General features: G+C 45.6%; 1 protein-coding gene across 1 annotated transcript in view; it reads left to right on the top strand.

Moving 5' to 3' along the window:
- Positions 1 to 11,861: 11,861 nt before the first annotated feature.
- PTGFRN (prostaglandin F2 receptor inhibitor) overlaps positions 11,862 to 21,017 on the top strand; it is a 47,653-nt gene continuing 38,497 nt past the window's right edge. Inside the window, exons 1-3 of the mRNA XM_024764800.1 lie at positions 11,862 to 12,327; positions 14,554 to 14,967; positions 19,698 to 20,078. Coding sequence (XP_024620568.1) covers positions 11,862 to 12,327; positions 14,554 to 14,967; positions 19,698 to 20,078 — 1,261 coding nt within the window. The remainder of the gene's footprint in view (positions 12,328 to 14,553; positions 14,968 to 19,697; positions 20,079 to 21,017) is intronic.

Genomic DNA, 21,017 nt, shown 5'->3' on the forward strand with positions numbered 1-21,017 from the left:
ATGAATGTCTCTGCTTGGACCTCTCCCCGGGCGCCAGACACATAAATTTACTGCCTACTCCACTGTATCCCCACTCACATGTCCAGCAGGCACCTCAGACTTCAAAGGGCTGGAAGAAAACTCTAGCCTTGCCTGATACAAATTCCTTCCTGTCAGTTACGTTCCCCTCTCAGTTAGTGGCTTCACTATGCACCCAGGTGCTCAAGCCAGACCCTGTGTCATACCAGTTCCTGTGTTCCTCACTTTCCACATTCAAAATGGCAGCGTGTCTTTTCATTTTATATCCAAAATATATCCTGGATCTGACTACTCCTGAGAATCACCACCACTACAAGCTGAGGCCAAACGTCCATCATCTTTTGCTTGGTCTGCCGTAACTTCTTCCATTCTGGTGTCCTTGCTTCCAAATTGGTCCCACAGTAATCCATCTTTCACACAGCAACCAGAGGGCTTTCTACAATAAAGCAGGCTCTATCATTCCCTAATTTTATGTGCTTCCTATTTCAACCAGACTCCAAGGCCTCTGCACCCTCGTTCATTATAATCCAGTCACACTGATCTCTTCTTCTATCCCTTGAACACCAGGCTTGCTCCATCTTAGTGCTTTTATATTTGCGGGTCTCTCTGCCTGAAGCAGTCTTACCCCAGAGTTCTACCCCTGCCTCCTCCTCATTCTGGTCTGAACTCATAGGTGACCTGCTCAGAGGGGCCTTTCCTGACCACACTGGCTAAAAGCAGCCCTCCCCCATCCCCAGTCACCAGCACGTTGGCCTATTTTATCTTGATAGCATTTATCAGCGCTCTGGGCTTGTTTTCCCACTCTCCCCTTAACTGGAACACAAGCTTCTTTTGAGCAGGGACTCTTGGCCGAATGTCCGCAGTGCCTAGAAGGTGCTGAGAGGAACCAACTGGCTGACTTTCCAGGATAAACTGCCCACTTGTGCCCTTCATCTCCTCTTGCCTGCTTTGGGGTCTTTTCACGGCTGTACGCTCTCTTACTTACATCTTGATTATTCCTTTTTCCTGGCTATTACTCTCCAAGTCCCATACCACATTACTGCAAATGCGCTTCTGTGGAGGTTACCAGTGGTTGCGTGGTCATCAGTGCAGAAGTCTTTTCACAGCACCTGTCTGCCTTGACTTTTCTGCAGGTTTGACATGGTTGCTCATTTTTTCCAAACTGAAGCATAATAGGATTCTACTCTAGATATTGTGCAGGATGCAGATAGTATAGGAACCAGGTCTTGCCTCAGGAGCTCGCAGCCTCCCAGGAGCAAGTAGATGGGTATGTCCTTAAGTAAAACAGTAGGTATCACTCCAGCCTTTCCTTCTTGGAATTCTTGCATCCCTTGGCTGCTAGGACATAAGCCGTTTCTGATTTTCTTCCTAACTGGCTACTATTCCTTTTTGCCTTTTTTCTTCTGCTTGTGTCTTCAATAATAGGAGCTCACTATGATTTTGTCCCTTTCCCTCTTCTCTGTACTCTGTCCCCCGCTGACCCCATGGACCTCCACATCTCCCATATCTTCACCAGATCTCCTCTCCAAGCATGTGACTCCACATTTATCTGGGGCTCAGATAGCTTTGGACTGGGGGGTTTCCATACCTGGCGGACCTTTCAGCTTGTCTGAATCTCACTGACTACTTTTCTCCTCTGTGTTTCCTTGGCAGCGTTCAGCTTCCCTTGGCATGTCTCTCATCTCGGGTCTATCAATGGATTCTTCTTCCAGCATGGCTCTTAGAGCTGCTGCCTTTCCGTTCCTGCCCTTGCTCTTTTTTTTCTTTTTTTTTTGCCGTACGTGGGCCTCTCACTGTTGTGGCCTCTCCCGTTGCAGAGCACAGGCGCCGGACGCGCAGGCCTAGCGGCCGTGGCTCACGGGCCCAGCCGCTCCGCGGCATGTGGGATCTTCCCAGACCGGGACACGAACCCAAGTCCCCTGCATCGGCAGGCGGACTCTCAACCACTGCGCCACCAGGGACTCCCTGCCCTTGCTCTTCTTTTGATTCTTGTACCAACCTTTCCCCCAACCCCCGGCCCCATCATCTCATAGAGGGCTCCCGACTGACCACGCGTGTGTGTGTCCACTCCAGCCTGCTCTTAACTGCACTGCTCCGCTCGCCCTACTCTTCACCACTCCCCACATGTCCCCGCCTAGGCCTTTGCTTATGCTCCTCCGTTTAACTAACTCTGATCATCTTCCTCGCAGTGTCCCCTGCACAACCCCTACTCCCCAGCCATTTTTCAAAGGCCCAATTTAAATGTTGACACTGCATGAAGCTTTTCACTAATCCCTTTGGAGGGACGCACCCTCACTTTCTGAGGAACCCCACAGCACTTGCTAGTACCTCTTTTTGGCTACTATATCTTTCCTCCTGTTAGAGTTTTCACGTGCCCCTTATGACTCAACATGCCATAAGTCCCTTAAAAGAAGGTCCAAGGCTGATTTACCTTCCTCTCTCACATATCATCCAGCACGAGGGCTTCTTACTCAGTAGTTGTTTGTTAAATGAGTCATACTGCATTTGTCTAGTTTATCTCTCTGAGGTCTTAGCTGAACCTTTTTTAAAAAAATGATTCTAAGGCCCGCTCTAGTAGAACCTTATTGGCGTTTGGATGGGATTTTGAAGTACTGCCATATGTGACTTCATTACACATTCTCCGCTGGCTGTAACTTGTTTAATGTGTACATTGCTGCATTTTCATCACTTAGGGACTGTCTAGATGAAAGCCGGCCTGATCCCTTCCTGCCAGACCTCTCAGTGGCAGTCCAGCAGAGACAAAGGTTTTGCATTCGTTAAGTCAGATACTGCAATAAAGGCTCTGTGAGAGTTTACAGGTTTAACCTTCTTGTGTATTCACTTCGAAATCACGTGTGGACTGGGAACTTCGTATAGAAATCCATAGGCCCCTGGTCTCTCTTAAAGGCCTTGTAAGGACTGGAGAAGGGGGATTTAGCTGTCATTTTACAAGGCAGAGTGAAATACCACAAGCTCTTCGGTTTCGGTATTTCCGTTCTACCTGTTCTACTGGATTCAGTAACTTACAATACTTATCTTACAAATGGCTCCGTTTGTAAAATCAGATTATTTGCTTCTAGGCAGCGCGGTGAGGTGATAAAATTTGAGCAATAATAGGAACAATTGCAAAAATCCTTTGCAGATCTGCTGTACTCTACAGGCCTTGATTTAGAGTAATATTGATGATAACCCAGGAAATAAAATCTATTTCCCATGGATATCATAAGGGGGTGGAAGAGGGTGGATAAATACAGTCTCATCTTCATTAGCTTGTCTCTCTTAATGATTCCTCATGGTTGCCAATAGTGCTTGTTGAAATAAACATTGCAGGAATAATTGCACTGAAAAACTTGCCCGACTTTTCTTGCCTATCTCCGTCCATTCTACATGATGGAAGAAAGTTGAAGGCATTTAATTATTTTCTGGAGTACTTCAGAGGTAGGCAAATAGGAATCTGGAAACAATTACCTCTTGCATGTAAATTATCTGCACCGCTGAAAAGTCAGAGAGGTGGGCTTCCAAAAGTCCTTCCCATATGTTTTTAGAATGAAGTTCTCTTCACCTTTTTTGAACATGAAAGTGTGAGATGTAGAGTTAGTATCACTTAAAATAATGAAGGCAGTCTATCAGAAAAAAATTTTTGAAGAAACTGGAAGTTATTTTTAACAATCCCGTTTCTCTAAAAACGGGATTTCTCTCCTCTAGTTCATGCCAAGAATGTATATTTCTTCCCTTAGTAACTCATTTTGGTTACTTTGTTACCTATCTGGTTCACATTGCCCGTGGAGAATTGGAAGTATTTTATAGGGAATTTCAAGCCGTTGCTTCTTCCTACTCAGAGCAAAGACAAAATCAACAGAATATGGTAGTATCAACAATGCAGTTGAAGACAAAACCAGCCCAGCCCATCTTTGCCTTGACAGTGCAGTGCATGGGCCAGATAAACCTGGGTTGAGTCCCTCACTTCATAGCTCTTATGACCTTCAGCAAGTTATTTAACTTCTCTGAGTCTCAGTTTCCTTGGTTCTGTGATAGGGGTGGTCTGGCATATAAGAGAGGTGCAGTATGTTATTTTTCCTCCTCTTACTCTATCCTAGCGTTGTGGAGAGAAGTTTGATGATGAATCAAAGTGAATACATTACAAAGTAAATACTTGAGAAAAGCTTATATGATTTTAGCTGAAATTACAGATTCTTTGATTAATCAAGTATTTTTTATTATCCCCCTCTCATTAGTTTGTTATCCACTCTTTCATTTTTATGGTTATTCTAGAGCTTAGAACATACATTGTCGACTTATTAGTGTCTACTGATGATCCTTTTATCAAATGCAAGACCTTAGAAAACATTTAGGCTCCACTTATTTCACTCTTTCCCTTGCTTTTTGTGCTGTTGTTGTCATATGTTTTAATTATGCATGTGTTTTAAATTCCAGAAGACATTACTTATATTGTATTACATAGTCACCATTCAGTAGATTTACCCACACAGTTACCCTTTCTGTTGCTCTTTATGCCTTCCTACATTTCCATGATTCCATCTGGGGTCATCTTCCTCCTATTTGAAGAACTCCCTTTAGTATATCATTTTGGTATTTCGTTAGCATTTCTTTTTATTAATTCTCTTTCCCTGGTTGAGAGTTGATTGAAAGCATATTGATTTTGCCTTCCTTTGTTAACCATATCTTTTCTGTGTAGAATTCTCTGTTGGTAGTTACTTTCTTTCATCGCTTTAAAGTTGTCATTCCAGGGACTTCCCTGGTGGTGCAGTGGTTAAGACTCCCCGCTCCCAGTGCAGGGGGCCCGGGTTTGATCCCTGGTCAGGGAACTAGATCCCACGTGCATGCCGCAACTAAGAGTTCGCGTGCCACAACTAAGGAGCCTGCATGCCTCAACTGAGGAGCCCACCTGCTGCAACTAAGACCTGGTACAACCAAGTAAATAAATAAATAAAATAAATATTAAAAAAAAAAAAAGATGTCATTCCATTGTCTTAAGAGCATTGTTTCTATTGAAAGTCAGGTATCATTGAATTGTTGCTCCCTTCCGTGCCTTTCAGCAGTTTTACAATGATGTACCTATGTGTGGTTTTCTTTGTATTTGTGCTGCTTTAGGTATATAGTACTTATTGAATCTGTGGCATGATGTCTTTTGTCGGTTTAAGAAATACCTTAACCATTATATCTTCAGAAATTAATTCTAATTCTATCATATTCCTTCTCATCCTGGGACTCTGTTACACGTGTTTGACCTTTTTACTGTCTCTCATGTGTCTCTTAGACTCTTTTCTGCATTTTTCATCTTTTTTACACCCTGTGCTTAAGTTTGGATATCTTATACTGACTAAGGTTGCATCTAATCTGATATCAAACCCATTTATTGAGTTCTTAATTTTAGATTTTTTTTTTTTAGTTCTAGGATTTTAATCTGATTATTTTAATAAAGTTAAGAAGTGAAATCCTGTTGTCTATTTCTTTAATAAATTAATCATAGTTATTTTAAAGTCCACGTCTGATAACACCAATATCTGGATCCCTGTGCATCTGTTTCTATTGTCTGGTTTGTTGTCTTTTGTTTTCAGTCATTTGGTGCTGTTGTACGGAATGTCTGGTAGGTTTTGATTGAATATTGAAAAATTGTAGAGGTTCTGTGTGATGTTATCTTCTTCACAAGGAGATTTACGTTTTATTTTTTTATTTTTCTTTCTAGCAGGCTAATACAGTAAGAGAAGCTCACTGTAATCCAGTGAGGAATTGAGATGTTTTGAGACAAGATTTCAGTATTCTTGAGAGCTGGTTGTTTCTTCAGCTTTGCTCTTACTCCAAAGGCATAATAGCCCTTTCCAGGGCTGTAATTCAGTCTGGCGTGTTTACTATAGTCCGCCGTCTTTTGTAAACTCGGAATTCCAATTTTTGTTTCCCCAGTACTGTGAGATGGTCGAAAAACTTACTTAACCTCTTAGCCTCTTAATATTTATTTTCTGTTTAACTTCTCGGACACTTACCAATCTTCCCCCACCAACTCCCCACACCTCAGACTATGACTTTCTTTTTGTGTTTGTTTGCTTGTTTTAGACTATGACTTTCTTAACGGCCCTGAACTTCAGTTGCTGTCTTCTTGGCCCCATGAGGCATTGGCAGTTCTGAAGTACTACCTTTTACTGCACAACTTAAAATTGGCAAATATTTGAAGAGAAAAAGCTGTGCATGTTGTCAGGCCCACCTTGGGGTGTTTCTGTGATCTTGGCCCCTTAGTCCCGGATACCTGGATTGATCACCAGTGCATTCAATGATCTGTTTCTTGTGTTTTGTCCATCTTTTGTAGTTGTTCTGGGGTGGGGGCAGGGGGCAGGGAGTTGATCTGATACAAGCTAGTCCATCATAGCAGAAAGTGTCTCATCTCCATTATTAGTCTTTTGAAATTTATACCTCACTTATCTCCCCTCCTCCCAAAAAACATACTTGAGGCAATTTACAGTGAAATACACACATACATGCAATAAACCTTAAACTAAGGGTAAAGAAATCAAAAGTACAAGGGTGACAGAGAAGGCACAGGAAGGTGTAAGAGGTAGAGGAGAGAGATAATTATTAGAAATTTAGATTGTGAATGGTTTCCATATTTCACCATCATATTTCGTACTAGACTTCCTTGAAGCTAAGGTACAAAAGGACACATGAATTTTATATATGTCGGGGAAAACAGGACTTGGAAGTTGGAATACGGGTAAAAGAGATGATGAAGCAGTAACAATTGTATTCAGGGTTGTTTGTGTGTTCTTTGTTTTATTTTGTTTTGGTAGGTTTAGGCAGAAATTTTAAAAACAGGAATTAGGAAGCAGTGCAAGGTTCTGAGACCTATCTAAGAGGGTCTGGGCATCACCAGGGCACGGTGATGTGGTGCTGGGCCACTTAGTAATTGGGATTATGAGAGAGAGGTTTAGCATCAGAGCCTTAATATACTGGACAAAATGTGCTATTAAGGTACCGTAATTTGTGTTGAGTATCAAAGGTACTTGAGTTGTGGTTACTGACCTGAGTGGTGAGAGACGCCTATATAGTTCTTGTTTGCTGGGGAAAGAACACACAATGGTCCATCAACTGGTATTTTTTTTCTGGTACTAAATTTTAAGAGACTCTTATCATATGGATTCTTGCGTCATCGAACAACACAATAGTGGCCTCAGTAGTCCTTTTAAAACTAATAAAGAAATGCTTTTCATATAATGGTTTCTTATATTGACCCCTGAAAACAAATTTAAATTGTTTCTTAGTAAAGACATTTTTATAGAAAGCTAACCTAAAACAGTTCAGGTGCCAAAGTGTTTGGGACTCTTCATTTGAAATACTGGTAGAATTTGGAAAACCAGAGGAAAATTTTGTTTTTTTCCCCTTAGTCAACTGTTACAAGAGGTTTCAACTGAAATTGGTAATGTGTGGCTTTGCAGATATTCTTTTTGATTTGGAGAGAGCCATATGCTGCTCTATGTTTTACAAGTTGTGTTTATTTTTTAAATATTATTAGCTGTTATTTAACAATATTAAAGGAAATATGTGCTAAATAGCAGACTGCTGGTAGCAAATTGAAATTCTGTTAACTAAACTTCAAAATCTTGCTTTGCACAGATGAGGGGACATCCCAGTTCTGCATGTACGACACTGCTCGGGTTTATATATTTTTTAGATTAGCATTTGATCTTTCAAGCATCTGTTCCTATCTGCTTGGCTTTTTCCAGCGGCACTGTGACATAGCCTGAGTCGAAGGTACTTCTGCAGGTTGAGTTGAGGCAGGAGTGCCTAAGTGACCCCAGGGGAGATGGGGAAGCCTTCCCACAGGAGGTGGTGCTGGAGCTGCTTCTTGCAAGAGGCTGAGAGATTGCTGGGAGGGCATTCCAGATGAAGGAAGCACAGAAGCAGAGGCTGTGAGGCCCAAGAGAGCATGGCATTTCCAGAGACTGAAGGGCCATTTGTTTTGTTGAAGTCTAAGGACTAAGGGCTGGGAGAATGGTAGCTGATGAAGCTGGAATGGTAGACTATGAAGGATCTTGTGTGTCTTCTATTCGTTCATTTATTTAGCAAGTATTTATTGAACAACTACTATGTACCAGGCCCAGTTCTAGGCACTGGCATTCCTCAGTGAACAAAACAGATAAAAATCACTGCTCATTTAGACCTTGCATCCTGGTGGGAGAAGGCAGATAATAAATAATAGCAAAAGTATATGGATACACATAAAGAATATTAGTGATAAGAAGAAATTTTGGCAAGAATGAGGGTGGGTGTGTACAATTTTAAGTGGTCAAGAAAGGCCTCACTAATAAGGCGACACTAGAATGAAATGTGAAGCTGGTGATGGAGTGGGGTTTACGTCTGAGAGTGCTCCGGACCGAGAAAAATGTGCAGAAGCCCTAGGTTGGAATAGGTCTGTCTGCTCGAGAGTCTTAGGAGGAAAGCATGGCTGGAGTGCAGTGGAGGGAGGAGCTTGGAGAAGAAAAGAGGGCCAGGTCCTGTGAGGTCTTGGTGGCCTCTGTGAGGACTTGGCTTTTATCTGAGTGACATGGGGAGTGATTGGAAAGCTTTGAGCAGAGTAAGGATGTAATACACTTAAGTTTTTAAAAGATGGCTTGGCTGTGTTGAGAGTGGAGGGCAAGAGCAGAGGGAAGGCAGGCAGCCAGTTGGGAGGCTGTTGCAATAATTCAGGTGAGACGGAAGGTGGCATGAACCAGGGGCATCGCAGTGGGGGGTCTGGAAGATAGAGTGTATCCTGTAGGTGATGAGGAACCATGAGATACTTCTGACCAGTGAAGTGACATATGATTTGTGCGTTAAAAAGATGACTTGGGTGACTCTGTGGAAGCAGGACTGGAGAGCTGACACAAGCAGCTGGCTCAGTTTGCTGAGCTCCACTCACTAAGAATAAAGACAGACACCTTACAAGGAATGTAGCCTCATGCCAAAGGGCCCCGTTGAGCCGGTTGTTAACCCTGGTGAACTTCTTGACAAGGGCTAGAAATTGCAAAGGTTTACATGTTAGGAAATTCCTTTGTAAACCTGTCAAGGAAGCAAAGTGAATGATTGTGATCAGGTTTATTCTAGAGGCGGCCTGCAAAGCAGGTAACCGCAGACCCTTACTGCGTGCAGGGCACTGTTGTGAGTGCTCTGTGGCTCAATTAATCCTTACACAGCCCTAAGGGTGTGTCTCCATTTCACATATGGAAACTGGGCTCAAGGAGGATAAGCGTTAGGCTGTGTTCCCTCTTACGGGTCTCCACCATGAAGCTTCCTTCTTCTTCTTTTTTTTTTTTTTTTAAATATTTATTTATTTATTAGGTTGCACCAGGTCTTAGTTGCAGCACACGGGCTCCTTAGTTGCATCATGTGAACTCTTAGTTGCGGCATGCATGTAGGATCTAGTTCCCCGGCAGGGATCGAACCCTGGCCCACTGCATTGGGAGCGTGGAGTCTTATCCACTGCACCACCAGGGAAGTCCTGAAGCTTCCTTCTGAAGTGTCTCTCTGGGAGAGTCAGAATTATCCAGTCATCTCTGAAATTAAATGTAAAAAGGATGGCCTGTTTCCTTTGTGAAATGTGGTGATGATGACCTCACTGCTTGCTGGGTATTATTTCAGTGCCCTGAGTTTCCAGTGACAGAAATTAGCCTAAGGAATATAAGTGGGTGTGAGTGGAATTGCAAGGAATTGAAATGTCCAGGGGAAGACGTGTGTGTGTATGTGTGTGTGCGTGCACGTGTGTGTATGTGTTTGTGTGTATGTGTGTGTGCATGTGGAATGATTTAGAAGGTATGGCAGGTCTAGTGGCTCAGATGATGCCATCTAGTCACGAGGGCACACTCTCTGTGCCTCTTTGGTCCCACTGTTGACCTGGGTCTCTTCTGCTGTAGATGGCTTCCTCACCTGGTCAGGAGGGCTGCCCACATGCAGCTTCAGAGCAAAGCAGCTCTGTAGTACCCTGATTCCAAAGTAGGTGAAAGTGTCTTCCTGAGCAGCTTCAGCAAAAATGAGCAAGGAGGACTCTGACCTTGTTTCAGCCCCAGTGTGCATTCCTGGGACTGGGGGTGCAGGGCATTCCTTAGATCATAGACATATCATCCCAATCTCTGCCTTGATATTCACATGGCACTCTCCCTGAGTGCTTGTCTCTGTCCAAATTTCCCCCCTTTTAAGGATACTGGTCGTTGGATTAGGGGCCCACCCTACTCCAGTATGACCTCATTACGGTTTAGCTAATTACATCTGCAACAACCCTATTCCCAAATAAGATCACATTCTGAGGTGCTGGGGGCTAGGACTTCAGCATATGAATGTGGGGGGTGGTGGTAGGGAGACACAATTCAACCCATAACAAATGACAGAAACACAGAACTGAAAATAAATAATAGAAGTTCCATTTTATCGAGCTCTTACTACATGGCAGAGTCTCAGCTAGCCATTTTATTTCATCAACTCAGTGAAGCCTTCTTTCCTCATTTTATAGTGGAGGAAGCCAAAGCTAAGAGAGGTCTCTCAGTTTAAACTTGTCTCCTTGATTTCAGAGCCCATGCTTTCTCCTGTATCTCTTTTTTTTTTTGCGGTACACGGGCTTCTCACTGTTGTGGCCTCTCCTGTTGCGGAGCACAGGCTCCGGACACGCAGGCTCAGTGGCCATGGCTCACGGGCCTAGCCACTCCTCTGCATGTGGGATTTTCCCGGACCGGGGCACGAACCCGTGTCCCCTGCATCGGCAGGTGGACTCTCAACCACTGCGCCACCAGGGAAGCCCTCTCCTGTATCTCTTAATGCTATACCTATTCATAGAACATCAGGAAAGAGCCGTGCAAGTTCATTTGGTCTGAATTGAAATGCTAACACAGGTATAAATGCACTGCAAAAAAATGTGCTGAAGTTCATTGCAAAGAAGCAATCTTTTTTTTTTTTTACATCTTTATTGGAGTATAATTGCTTTACAATGGTGTGTTAGTTTCTGCTTCATAACGAAGTGAATCAGTTATACATATACATATGTTCCCATATCTCTTCCCTCTTGCATCTCCTTCTCTCCCACCCTCCCTATCCCACCCCCAAAGAAGCAATCTTAAAGGACACACAGGTGACGGTCCCTAAGGGCCATCCCAGAGGCCTGTGAGGTCTGCACTTGGGGCAGGGAATGCCAGTGAACTCTTGGCTTTGTCCACCAGGCCTCTCATCCCCAGTAAGCCGCTGCATTCCTACCAATGCCCAGCGACCAGCCAGAGCAGGCATTGTCTCCCTTTGTGCTTCTCTGTCCTCTTTCTGAATTTAGATCAGGGTGAAGAGTAGAGAGAAGGAAATGAGCCAGAAAATAGAAAATTAATACTTGGTAGAGTCGTCATATTTTAAAATTAATTTATAGGCAATGTCAGATAACCAGGGTTAAATCATTTTATCAGCAGGCTGCTCTAGGATTTAAAAATTGGCAGCCATCATTGTAAACCAGGTCTCAGGAGCCCCCAGGGGGTGGTTTCTAGGGAAGAATGTTGACATTGGGTGGGAAGAAATGTAAATACTTGATTAGCTGTGTCCTTTTCTTTCACACAAAACCTAAAGTATTTCTGCCTCATGTTGAGTGATCACAGTAGGTTAAATAGTAACAGGAGGGAGAAAGCTATTCAAGCTCATGGTTAGCCTACTTTTAGTGCTTCTCTTCCTCCCTGGATATCCTAGGAGACTGTTGCATGAGAGGTACTCACCGCAGGGGGGTATTCCTGGCTTGGGGTCCTTGGGGTGGGCTCAGCCTTCTTCTGCACAGACACTGGCAGCACGCCGGTCAGTGTCACATTTCCCCAGCTGGTCGATGTCACGTGTCCACCATGTGCCTGGGAGCCGGAGCGCCCACAGTTTTACCACATTTATACTGGGAAGACCTTATTGGATTCAAGCCCTGCCTTTCACCTCTTGTTGTTGCAGCTCTTTGTCGAGGGCGTGTGGTGAGGGTCCCCGCGGGGAGTCTGGTGCGGGTGGTGGGCACTGAACTGGTCATCCCCTGCAACGTCAGCGACTACGACGGCCCCAGCGAGCAGAACTTTGACTGGAGCTTCTTGGCCTCGGGCAGCAGCTTCGTGGAGCTCGCCAGCACCTGGGAGGTGGGCTTCCCCGCCCAGCTGTACCGTGAGCGCCTGCAGAGGGGTGACATCGTGCTGTGGCGGACGGCCAACGACGCCGTGGAACTGCACATAAAGAACGTCCAGCCCTCAGACCAAGGCCACTACAAGTGTTCCACCCCCAGCACGGACGCCACCGTCCAGGGCAACTATGAGGATACAGTGCAAGTTAAAGGTACATCCTCACGGGGGGCGTCGCTGCGCTGGGGGACCGGACTTTCCTTTGCCACTCAGCTGTGCGGGACTGTGCCAGAAACTGAAGTCCTCTGGGTGTCTGCTCCCACCTCTGTCCGATGGAGGAATAATGTCTTACCTGATTAAAGGCAGAGGATGGGCCAGGTGCCCTCTGAGGGCCCTTTCTCTTCACTCCGTTATGATTGTGAGCCCTCCCGTGGCTGGTGAGTTGAGGCAGAGTGGTATGTGATGGCGACTCCAGCTGTGAGCCAGGTTGCCTGCGCTCAGTAAGTCCCGTGGCTCGCTCTCCCACTTGTCAGCTCTGTGGCCGTGGGCATGTCCCATGCCTCAGCTTCCTCCTCTGGAAAACCTTCCGTAAAGGTCAAGGTGAGTTAGGACATGTAAAGCCTCAGAGCAATGCCATAGTAAAACAGTCAGGTTAGGGATGAGAAGGTGACGGTCATGATGACACTGGTGTTCAGGTTTATGGCTAACAGATACTTACAAGCTCATGTCTTTCTTTGTACCCTTCATGATTTAGAAGTTGTAGGGGTCATATGTGGAGAAAGAACGATGTGGTCACTGCAACCTCATTGGCCTGGCTGTGCAAGTAATCACACCTTATGTATCTGGAATGTTTGGGTTCGTTTGTTTTTTCATTTTCCAAGTCCCGTTTGATTAACTCACACATTCAATTCTCAACCCAATGAAGAAGAGAGGGCAGGGTATTTCCCTAATTTACACATGAGGAAATGGAAGAGCGTAGGTTAATGACTTGCCTAAAATCACACAGCTAATTAGTAAATGGGCAAGAGCAAACGATTTTAATAATGCATTGCTTTTGTAGTCATCACACACACGGTGCACCTCCACTAGGTCAGATGCACCCTCGTCTCCATGTGTAATTCTCATCTTGAGGAGTTGGAGGCAGCGGGGGGGAACCTACCCCTCCGCCCCCACTGCCCAGTATCTTTCTGTTTGTTCTCCAGTCTTTGAAAGGCGGGAGTAAGGAGAGGCTTTCCTGGGGTCAGGAAAGCAGATGGATGGCCGTGAAAGAGACTGGCTGGCTGCCCAAGTGGAGCCTCTCGTGGCTGCCATGCGTGGTCTAGTGTCTCTCTGGCCTTCAGCTTCATGGGTCTTCAAACTATATATCCATGGCCTCAGGGATAACTGGTCTTGGGAACTGAGTCCTGTTAGCTGGACTCACAGACTGATGTGTATAGTAGAAGGTCATTCTATTCATTTGCAATAGAGATAGGTCTTTGTGATGTGTCCTTCTAAACATGTAGCAGGTTTTTTTCCCGTTATTTAGAGTAGTCCCTTCTCAAGGACACTGAATTCGTTTCTGAGTGTGGGATGGCAGGAAAACCCAAGGAGATGATGCACAGTGGTGTTTGGGGATTCTCTCAGCCAGCCCGTAGGCAAGCCTGAGAGGTTGTCCCTGCCCTTTGGTAGGGGCCTCCTCGATGGTTACTTCACGTGTGGCTTCCCTTCCTCAAGAGCAGTCGCCGACGCTTCCCTGATCTCCGGCCCCTTTTTTCTAGACTGTGGAAGAGCCCAGCTTTTCCCCAGTGGGTCCTAATAGTTAAATAGCTGAGGCGTCGGTTTTCCTGGATGGGTTCCTACCCTACAGATACCCTCTGCTCACCCTAGTCATTCTTAGACATTCCCCAGGCCTCAAGGCACAGGAAGCTCTCCTGTGCTTTTGTGCTTTGTGGATTACACTGCCTTAACTCCTAGAAGATCCCCCAGGTTCTCTACTCCAGCCTGTGTCCTAACAAAGGAGTGTTGGACAGTAGCGGCTGGTTATTTGATTGTGATTGCTGAGTGCCAAGCACCGTCCTGGGCACCTTCCCTTATAACTGGTTTAATTCTCAGTCAACTTCCGGAGATAGGTCTCGTTGTCATCCCTTTTTAGACTTGAGGAAAACAAGGCACGGAGGGGTAAAGTGACTTGCCTAAAGGTGGCAGAAGTAGAACTCCAAGGCACAGCTCCCAAAAGGGAATTTGCACCACCTAGTTCTAGCCAGGGGTCTTATTAGTGTCTCCTCTTTTTTCAAGTCAGAAAGTTGAGATCATAGATGAAGCGCAATGGGCAGCCGTGCCCATCTGGGCTTTAGAACAGGGGAGGGGAGGAGGAAATTGTGCCGCAAGCCCCGGACGGTGCTGGGCACTTGCGCAGTGGCTGGGGTGGCGGTGTGCTGACGGCTCCGCTTTCTCCCTGCAGTGCTGCCGGATGCTCTGCGCGTGGCCGCCGGCCCGCAGCCCTCCCCGGGCCCCAGCTTGCGTGAGGGCGAGCCCTTCGAGCTGCGCTGCTCGGCCTCCACCGCGTCGCCGCTGCACACGCACCTGGCGCTGCTTTGGGAGGTGTGGCGCGGCCCCGCCCGCCGGAGCATCCTCTCCCTGACCCACGAGGGCAGGTTGCGGCCCGGCCCCGGCTACGAGCAGCGCTACCGCAGCGGGGACGTGCGCCTGGACACCGTGGGGAGCGACGGGTACCGCCTCTCCGTGTCCCGGGCCTTGGCCTCCGACCAGGGTTCCTACAGGTGCATCGTCAGCGAGTGGATCGGAGAGCAGGGTAACTGGCAAGAAATTCAAGAAAAAGCCGTGGATGTGGCCACCGTGGTGATCCAGCCAACAGGTGAGTTTCTGGAAATTGCATGTTTTAGACTATATATTATTCAGGGCAATGTGGTGTAAAGAACTCGGGCGGGAGCCTTTTTCTTCTCTGACAACGTTTCTGCTCCTCCTGGGAGGCCTCACGTTGACGGGTGAGGGAGTAGGGTGGTGTTAATGGTTTGGGGAGGATGCATTTGTTTTGTGCCAAATGCCGAGACCCCTGGGAAGCTGCAGGTTGCATAAGATACTATGAGAATTTTGTGACTGAAAGATTAAGTCCTTTTAAGTGCCAGGAGAGGTCCGGCCTGGTGGTCAGAGGGGCTTTGGGGTGGAGCTGCCCCCAGCCCGCTCCCTTGGCTTCATTTTGTTTGGTGTTTCCTAAATCTCTGGATCTGCCCTTCCCCACAGCTGTTGGGGACGTGTCTGGCTCATCCCCAAACCTCTCGTCTGACTTGGGTCCTCTAGACCTGCCTTTCAGGTCCCCTCAGATGTGACATCCCCTTGTAGGTGAGGGATTCCCTAGGGCTGGGCCTCTTCTTATGTCCTCTATTCCACATACCCCGGAAGCATTCAGCCCTGGGGTCTATACGCAAGAAGTTTTTGTCATCTGTGAACCAGCCTTTTCAAAAACAACAAACAAAATCCTTCTTACTCCTGCTAGAGGAGTAATTAAGGAAATGCAAAATACATTTTCGAAAACCCATAAAAATAAAAGAAAAACAAATAGGAAAGAAAAACAGGCCATTTTTGACTCAGTTTCCAACAGGCATCAGTAGAGAACCTACTGTGTGCTCAGTTCTGTCCTGGGCTCTGGGGTCAGAGATGCTTAAGGATCGTTCCCAGGCCTCACGGAACTTCTGGCTTGGCAGAGAGAAAGCATAAAGAGCCCATCTCAGGGTGATGTCACTGCTGTGGATGGTTGGATAGACCTGGTTGGCCGAGAGTCTGACATCTCCAGATCTCAGAGTACCCTGCTGCTGTTGCTGCTGCCTCCTGTTTTGTAAACTGGGAAGACCTTGGCTGGACTCATTTCCTGACTATAAACAAGAGTGTGTGGTCGCTCTGTTGCTGAGGTTGGAAGGAAAGCAGGAAACGATACACACGGGGAGTGTTTTTCCTCTGCAAGCTGCATTGTCCTGAGCACTCTACCCAGCGTTTACACCACGACACAGGAGCTGGATTTGGGAAAAGCAGCACTGACTGGCCACTGAGTGACCGTGGCCGTCAGTAAGGTTGGAGGTGCTCTTGCCGACAAGAGGGGCTGCAGGTCACACTCAGTCTTGGTTCTCCTGGCTGCAGAAATCACTTCCCAGATGGATTCAGGTCACCTGCCTTTTCGGAAGTGTTCTGCCAGGAATCTGACCTAAGAAACCATGGATATTCAGCTTGCATCAAACAACTGTTTTAACGGGGCAGGAGGGTTAAGAATTTCAGCTTGGCAGTGAATTATCTTTTCATACAAGAATTTCAGTTGTAAAGGTTTTTTTTTTTTTTTTCATTTCCAACAAGCCACAAAACCCAGAGTATAGTTATAAGACTTGAACACCCTGAGTCTATTAGGCAGGCAGTAGTATCTGGCTCTCACCTGAGCCTGAGGGTTCGTAGCTTTTTGTGCCATGGGCGTCTTTGACAGTCCTTTGAAGCTCACAAACCTTTTCTCAGAGTTAATATGTTTTGATTCATAAAATCCATGTGGAGGTTGACAAAGGAAAACAATTACATTGAATAGTAATCAAAATATTTTAAGACAAATTTGTTATATAATAATATAGTGTTTTATTATTGCATTAAATAATAAGATATAGTGGCAGGCCTAGCAACTACTGTAATTTCTGATACGTGATGAATATAAGTGATATTTTAAGATATCTGCAACAGTTGTAAGGTGATGTGAAAATATCTGTGATTTCTATTGGGAACAAGGTCCCAGGGACAGATAATACTACGCTGGTTTGTTGCTTAGTTTCATAATGAGAGGAGCTGCTATAGTTCACGTAGAGGTTAGTAAAACAAAGACAATTTGTTTCTCCTGTCCATGTCACAGATTCCTTAAATTCTCTTTGTGGACCCCAGGTTAAGAACCACCACACTACAGTGATGGTCTTTCTCTCATTTTCAGCACCTGCATTCTCCATAGCTAGCTTTTTTTTTAAATTAAAGTGTAGTTAATTTACAATGTTATGTTAGTTTCAAGTGTACAACATAGTGATTCAATAGTTTTATAGATTTTACTCCATTAAAGTTATAAAACATGGGCTATATTTCCCGTGCTGTGTACTACATCCTGTATCTTATTTATTTTATACTTAGTAGTTGTACCTCTTGAACCCCTTCCTCTATCTTGCCCCACCCCCTCCCCCTCTCCCCACTGGTAACCACTGATTTGTTCTCTGTATCTGTGAGTCTGTTTTTGTTCTGTTATATTGATTTGTTTGTTTCATTTTTTAGAGTCCACATATAAGTGAAAACATGCACTATTTGTCTTTTTCTGTCTGACTTACTTCACTAAGGATAATACCCTACGGGCTTTGTTGCAAATGGCATTATTTCATTCTTTTTTGCAGCTGGTTAATAATCCATTGTATATATGTACCACATCTTCTTGAATCATTCATCTGTTGATGGACACTTAGGTTGCTTCCATATCTTGGCTATTGTAAATAGTGCTGCTACGAATGTTGTCCATAGCTAGCTTCTTAAGTATTCTTATGGCATTGTTATGATAAATGGCACAAAGCTACTTAAATGGTGGGGCTGTAGGTCATGTAGGTGGCAGTAAACCCCCCTATATTAGGAGTGGTCTGGTTGATGCAGATGTTGGTGTCTAATTTATAGGTTCAGTTATATCCAATAGGAGAAAGCCTGCATCACTCCAGGCTTAGTCTGAGGTCCCCTCTTGCATTACGAGTCCTTAGAACTGATTCTTGTTTTCCCTTCACCGTGCTTCATCCTGTCCCAGCAGTCAACCCTCCAATCCCATAGAACATGTGACAACTATGCTTAGTGATGTGACAAGGTTTTTAGCCACTTGCAGGGAAAAGAAATTAGAAAGTGAACTACACTGCTAAAGAGATGTTTCTGCCAGTATTTCTAAACGCAAGAATCTGTTTTCTCCATGCACACTGTCCACAGCTGCATATTGCCCACTTCTTTCCTCAGCTGGCTCCCTCCTGAGCCTTCTTTTACCACCAGTAGTGGTGGCCGGCACAGAGGGACTCTGGCAGTATTCTGGGATCCCTGACCACGCTTTGTACGTGGGGAGGTTCAAACCGCAACACAGGCTCAGGGTAGCAGTTTCCATACTGACTCCTCTCAAAAGATATCTCTTATTATTTTTGGCTCGTTTAAAGGTTGAAGGAGGAGGAGGAATTTGGAAGAAGGTGGGTGGAGGTGAGAAATTAGACTTCAAATTCCTTTTTCTAATACTATGCCCACCTCATTTTCTGTCATCATCAAGGCAGATGTTGAACTTGGCCTGAAACACTTGTTGGAAATATCGTCAGCCTTTGGAAATATTTATATGAAAGTCATTTACTCCAAAGGGCATGGGTTTTGGGGTTGCGTCTTTTCCGAACTGAGTGACAGCGTTTGTCGCTGAGCTGACCCGGGACCGCAGCTGGTGCCGAGTGACTCCTGCTAGAAGACCAGGACCGTGCTGTGCGTCCACTTGAATCCCCTGGGAGGTGTCGGCTAGTTATCATCTAAGCAGTTGTTCCTAGAGCATTAGCACGTGTTGCATGTTTTTCTACTCTGATTACAGATGTTCAACTTCTTTGCACAAAATCCCTTGAATAAACTAAAATGTTTCCGTGTAAAAAGCTTTGACAGGGGAATGCTGAAACCACATCTGCCTGGAGACTACACCAAATCCTTCAGTGCTTTGTCTAAATATAGTCTACTTTTAATTATCCACACAGAGAGGGCAGTGGCATGGGTAATCCAGAAATCATTGTGGTTTGGTTTTAGAATATATGCTTTGTTCTTGACCTTAAGGCGGGTGTGTGGACCAGAATAAATGATGCTCTAAGTACATAGCCTTTGGAAGACTTGACTCGTTAGGCATATTGTCTGGTTTCACTTTCCCAGTCCTTCTGTTTAGGATCCTCCCTGCCCCCTTTTACCCAGAAGATGGTTTCACCCTCACTTCCTACCCTCCAGCTCCTGGCCCCCAACTGATAGTATGTACCGGCCAGAGCTGAGCTGTCTTTTCTCTGAAAGTCACCCAAGGCCTGTCGTGCATATGGAGAAAGTATAATTTTAGTCTTGTAATGTTCAGCAGACTTGTTTTCAAATGATAGTGTACGTGATAATAGCGTAACACTTAAGAGCAGAGTCCCTAGAGGCAGACAGCCGGGATTTGAATCTTAGCTCTGTCACATATTAGCTGTGGCACCTTGGGCACGTTAGTTAACTTCTCTGTGCTTCAACTGCCTTATCAGTAAGATGGAGATGATAACTGTACTACCTCGTAGGGTTGTTTTGAAGATGAAATTTATAAAGCACTCAGAAGAGTGCCTGGCATATAGTAAGCATATATATATAAGTGCTTGTTATTGTTTTAATGAAAGAAAAAGAAATATGGTATGTTTCATTCATTTATTCAGTACATTTCTCAAGCACTTAAAACTGTACAAAGCCTTCTAACTTGAATGTTGCAAATAAGAAGGTAAAAGGAGATGATCTAAGGGGACGGGGGTGGAAGCAGCAAATACGATGGAGATTATCTAGATGTCCTTGTTTTCAATTTTCCAGTTCTTCGAGCCGCTGTGGCCAGGAATGTGTCTGTGGCTGAAGGAAAGGAGCTGGACCTGACCTGCAACATTACGACGGACCGAGCGGACGACGTCCGACCCGCGGTGACGTGGTACTTCAGCAGGACGCCCGACAGCACCTTGCCCGGCCCCCATGTGTTGGCTCGGCTGGACCATGATTCCCTGGTGCACAGCTCTCCTCACATGGCCTTGAGTCACGTGGATGCACGCTCCTACCATTTACTGGTTCGAGATGTTAGCAAAGAAAATGCTGGCTACTATTTCTGCCACGTGGCGCTCTGGACACCCGGGCACAACAGGAGCTGGCATAAGGTGGCAGAGGCCATGTCGGCCCCAGGTGCTGTGGCTGTGACCTGGCTAGGTGAGTGGTTTGGAGGGATGGCTCTTCACCTCTCTGGCTTAATCCCTCCTCTGGGATATGGAGAGGAGTAAGGGAGCTGTGTGTTCTGCATTGTTTGGGCCTTCTTGATATCAGGACAAGCATACTCTCTCCTGCATAGATCCCAAGCTGGGGGAGAAAGCAAAACTGGCTGAAATAGAATCTGGCAGGCAAGGGAAATGTTTAGATAATGTGGCCTCAGTTGTCTCAGTACCCTCCTCTGAGAGGATATATATTCCTTTTGTTGTCGAGATTTGCAGGGTCGGGGGCCCTGCTGAATGGCTCTTTGAAATGGATCTTTGTTGGAGGGAGAACACTGCCATTCTCCCTTTCCTTTGCCTAGATTCCTAGGTACTCTCTGGCAGGAGCTGGGGCTTTTCTAAAGCCCAGGGAAGAAAAAGAATTCCTTTAGTTAATGGAACACGTTTTTTTCACCGAATGCCCTGGAATGCCCAAATGAATTGTTTTTTTTAACAGATACCAGTTAAATCCAGGGGGCTTCCTGCTTCCCCTGCTCTTTTGGAGGGCTCTCTCCCCACGTCCGATTCCCAAGGGAGGAACAGAGTGGCCCTCAACTGTTGCCCTCCTTGCCACCTATGTTATTGTTACTTGTCATATATGTGAAGGTCATTGTCACATCCTCTTCTTTTTTTACCAGGCTCACCTTCCCCATCTCTTATTTTCCTGAATGCTTGCCCTCCAGGGCCGACTTTTCCTAATTTTGTTACTATCTTGTAATTAATCGCAAGTGGACTTAGGCAGGATGGGGCGGGGTGGAGTGTGGAGTGCTTCGCTTCCCAAGTCCATTACTGCAAAGATGGAGACAGGCCTGCCAGTTAGCCTCTTCCCTGTTTTGAGCTTGGTCTCTCTACTGTCCCCTGACTGTTCCGAGCCTGCATGAAGGCGTTTGGCATTGCTCTA

The sequence above is a fragment of the Neophocaena asiaeorientalis genome, unplaced genomic scaffold (assembly GCF_003031525.2).
Source record: "Neophocaena asiaeorientalis asiaeorientalis breed wild unplaced genomic scaffold, Neophocaena_asiaeorientalis_V1.1 scaffold62, whole genome shotgun sequence".
Taxonomy (NCBI): Eukaryota; Metazoa; Chordata; class Mammalia; order Artiodactyla; family Phocoenidae; genus Neophocaena; species Neophocaena asiaeorientalis.